The following is a 3,551-nucleotide window of genomic DNA, read 5'->3' on the forward strand; positions in this document are numbered from 1 at the left end:
TTTAAGCATATGTATCTGCAGGGGTCAAAGTGGTGGGAATCCCATGCTTGGTCTGGAGAGGACAATAGCTGACCGCTGTTATTCAGAAAACCCTCAGGCATTTCTCACCTGTGAGTAGCACTGGGCAGTGAATCATGGGAGTGTACCTGACTCCCTCAGAGCCTCCCGCCCCTCCTCTTCTCCGTCCTCAGCAGAAGAGGTGGCATAAAATAATCTGAATGCTCAGACACATAAATCCATTGCTTGACTGACTGGTGATGAGTAGGAGCTGTATTGTCTGTCAAAATGGAGCTGCATGGCCTGAGCTATCTGAAAGCTGACCTTTCTCTCATCTCTGTTGCTGGTTATTGTACAAGCTCTTCACTCCTTTGAGTTTTGACGAAAATCTTTACTGCAGCACTTGGCGGGACAGTCCAGCAGGTTGGGAGATGCTTGCATTATCCTTGAGCTGAAGAAGCACCTGCCTGTGTTTAGCAACGAAGAAGGATTTGCACTTTGGTGTCCACATATCGCAACTGAGTTAAGCCACCCTGAAATTCATGTCTGATCCAACTCCACTGTGATCCTGTTTATGCCACCGAGATGCAAGCATTCCCTTGGCTTTTCTTCACTGGATAGGGACATAGCTGTTGTATAAACTCTCACCCCATTAAAACTTCTTCATCCATTTATTCTGCAGAAGTGCTGTCTCAACAGCTGCTTTATAGATTGGCACCAGAAGATGCCCTTTTTTTAATATGACAGGTGATATGAAAGAATAACTACATGGCTATCGATCAGCTTCGCTGGCTGAAGTTACGGTGGATTTCTGGCCTCTGTGTAAGGGCAGGGTTGGCTGTCTGGGTCCTGGACTGTTACGTTACATAAAGCTGGGACTGTTGTAGTCATTTAAAAATGGAAACTGGTTTTAAGCAAGTTGTCATAGTGAAATCTCATTAGCCATGTAAAGCATCCTGTTTCAAGCTGCCCTTGGTCGCCAGTACACTCAGCCTTTGCAATAGTAACTGTTCTCTCCACTGTAGATTAATGAACCCTACCAGAGATGGATGTGTGTTATACCTATGCTAGGGCTAATTCAGCATCTCCACTACAGCTGGTCAAATAGACTGAGATGCTGGGCTGATTATTCCTCCAACGTTTGGTCCTTAGTCTTTAAGCAATTAAAGAAGTTGGGTAAGAACCCAGCTCAGATCATGCTCCTACTGAGGTGAATGGCAAATCTTCCTTGCCTTCAGCAGAGCAGGTTTAGACCTGACAAGATCAGAGGCTGATTAAGTTTCTTTCTTCATGTCACTCTGACAGGGTGAATTAGGCCTGAATTAGGCAACAGCCCCATGCAATCCACCCAAATGACACACGTAGAATAGCCCAGAAGACTCTTGCATTCTGATCTGGTTGAGGTTTCTCCAAGGTGTTCTCTCCAAGCTCAACTTGAAGATGAACAAGCTGAGATTTTAACTCACCCCCCAACTCTGATAACCATCTCTGTAGTCTGTCCCTCCTTTCTGGACATCTTTTAAATACAACGTGTCTATCAACAAAGGAAAAGTCAGTGGATGAGGTAGTTCAGAAACTCCTCAGTGCAGAAGGAGAACAGGGAATTAATCAAGACTCCTTGGGATCTCTGGGAATTAGCTTTCCGAAGGTTTAAAACAGCCACTTCAGGGCCTTCGTTAATCAACATTCAGTCACTGCTGACTGGTGCCGGCATTGACTGGCTCAGCAAGGATGGCAAGGGGTAAATGGATGTATACCTTTTATCGGCCAGCTCTGGGGATTTGGAAATGAGTCCCCTCCAAGAGAATATTAAGAAGTAGTGGTGGTATCTGCAGAACTTCTTGGTATTCATATAAGACAAGGGGGTTCAGGTTGAGCCGTGAAGCCTTTCACATCCTGGACTCCTGTTGTAACCTAGCTGTGGCTGATGGTGGCTTTTGGAGGCCTGTGTAGAGTGAACTAGTGGAGTCCAAGCCAGCTCTCAATGGACAAGTGTCTCAGACTCTAAAAATGACATCTCCATTGGCACAGTGGCACCCTTCCTGGCAGCCTTGAAAGAGAGGCTTGTTGTCGACTTGATTCCATCCCTACCATCCCTAGCAGTGGTTTGCCCGCTCCCGTTGGCTCACCAGTGCACATGTCACTCCACCATTGCTTTTGCTACACCTCAGCTAGTGAGCAAAGAGAGGACTTCAGACTCCAGGGCTGTGAATCTTCCAGCAGTGATAAAACTGACTTGAAGATTATAAATAAAGAATGAAGCCAGATGAAACTCCTTGAAGCTACCAAAAATGTGGAAAATCCTTCACCCACCCTGGGGCCATTAAAAAGGGAAAAAAAAACCCCAGAAAAGTTACGATGGAGGTAATTTATTGGCTTGGTCTAACAGAAAATTGTTTAACACCTCCTATAATTCATGCTCCTTCACAATTCTTCCATAAGTCACAATAATTACTATGTGTCCCAAAGGGCAAAGAAATATAGAGATCCACCGCAATAGGCTTTTTGTCTTCCTTTAACAGGACATGCATATCATCAGCACAGATGAGAATCAGGTATTTGCAGCCGTGCAAGAGTGGAACCAGAACGATACCTACAACCTTTACATCTCCGACATCCGAGGGGTCTACTTTACCTTGGCTTTGGAGAATGTGAAGAGCAGCCGAGGGTTGGAAGGGAATATCATCATTGACCTTTATGAGGTATGTAGTCAAGGTCAGTCTGTGATACCTCCCCCGAAGAACAGCAACTGGCCTCTATGGCAGAGAAGTGTAAACCTCTTAGTGATCTGCCAGCACCTTGAATGTTTTAGGGAAGACCCCAAAAACCCATGCACCTTATGCCCTCAAAAAGCCCTATTCCACACGCACCAAAATAGTGCTGGTCCCTGAATGGGGAGGTCATCATCTTAGGATCTCAGTTTGGATGAGTGAATGATGATGACATGGACACAGTGCATGCAGGGATACATGTAGGCAAGGATATTTTGGGAACAGGTTGCCTTCAAGTAGATGACAAGCCGGTCTATTAAAATCTCCACTCCCAATAATGACCCTGACCACAGATGGAGTCCTTGTCCTTATACATGCTGTTGTTTTGGGATGCTCTGTCACCGTCGGTATTCATTGGTGTCGGTGCAGAGTGGCCATAAAAGGCAAGTAGTTCAAAACGGTAACATCTGCCATGCACTTTGCTCTAGTTTAAGCAGCAACACAAAGGGGAATATCTACAGCGAGTCAGAGCTTCCATACTGGGCAGTTCGTGGGAACCTCTAGAGAGAAAAAAAAACTTATCCTCAAGAAAAATTTCTTATCCTTCTTGCAGGATTGCTGTATCTCTAGAGCAGGCCTGGAGTGGGCCATTCGTCTCATAAATATGAGAATGTGTGACTTGCTCCACGTGACCTTGCCCAAACACCCAAGCTTACCCATCTGATGCTCTACAAAGGCTGGTTTCCAAAACCTCTCTGAAGGCCCAGGTAGATTAAATCAGATCTTGCTGCCCTCAGAAAGCCTCAAAGAGCTCACCTGCATGAGGCTGTGGACAAAAATGAA

At 45.6% G+C, this 3,551-nt stretch overlaps 1 protein-coding gene across 1 annotated transcript in view; it reads left to right on the top strand.

Annotated features, from left to right (window-relative positions):
* LOC109287189 (VPS10 domain-containing receptor SorCS3) overlaps positions 1–3,551 on the top strand; it is a 541,768-nt gene that overhangs the window by 398,452 nt on the left and 139,765 nt on the right. The window contains exons 10-11 of the mRNA XM_019502155.1: positions 1,467–1,470; positions 2,518–2,699. Coding sequence (XP_019357700.1) covers positions 1,467–1,470; positions 2,518–2,699 — 186 coding nt within the window. The remainder of the gene's footprint in view (positions 1–1,466; positions 1,471–2,517; positions 2,700–3,551) is intronic.

The sequence above is a fragment of the Gavialis gangeticus genome, unplaced genomic scaffold (genome assembly GCF_001723915.1).
Source record: "Gavialis gangeticus isolate Ggan-Ray unplaced genomic scaffold, GavGan_comp1, whole genome shotgun sequence".
Classification (NCBI taxonomy): Eukaryota; Metazoa; Chordata; order Crocodylia; family Gavialidae; genus Gavialis; species Gavialis gangeticus.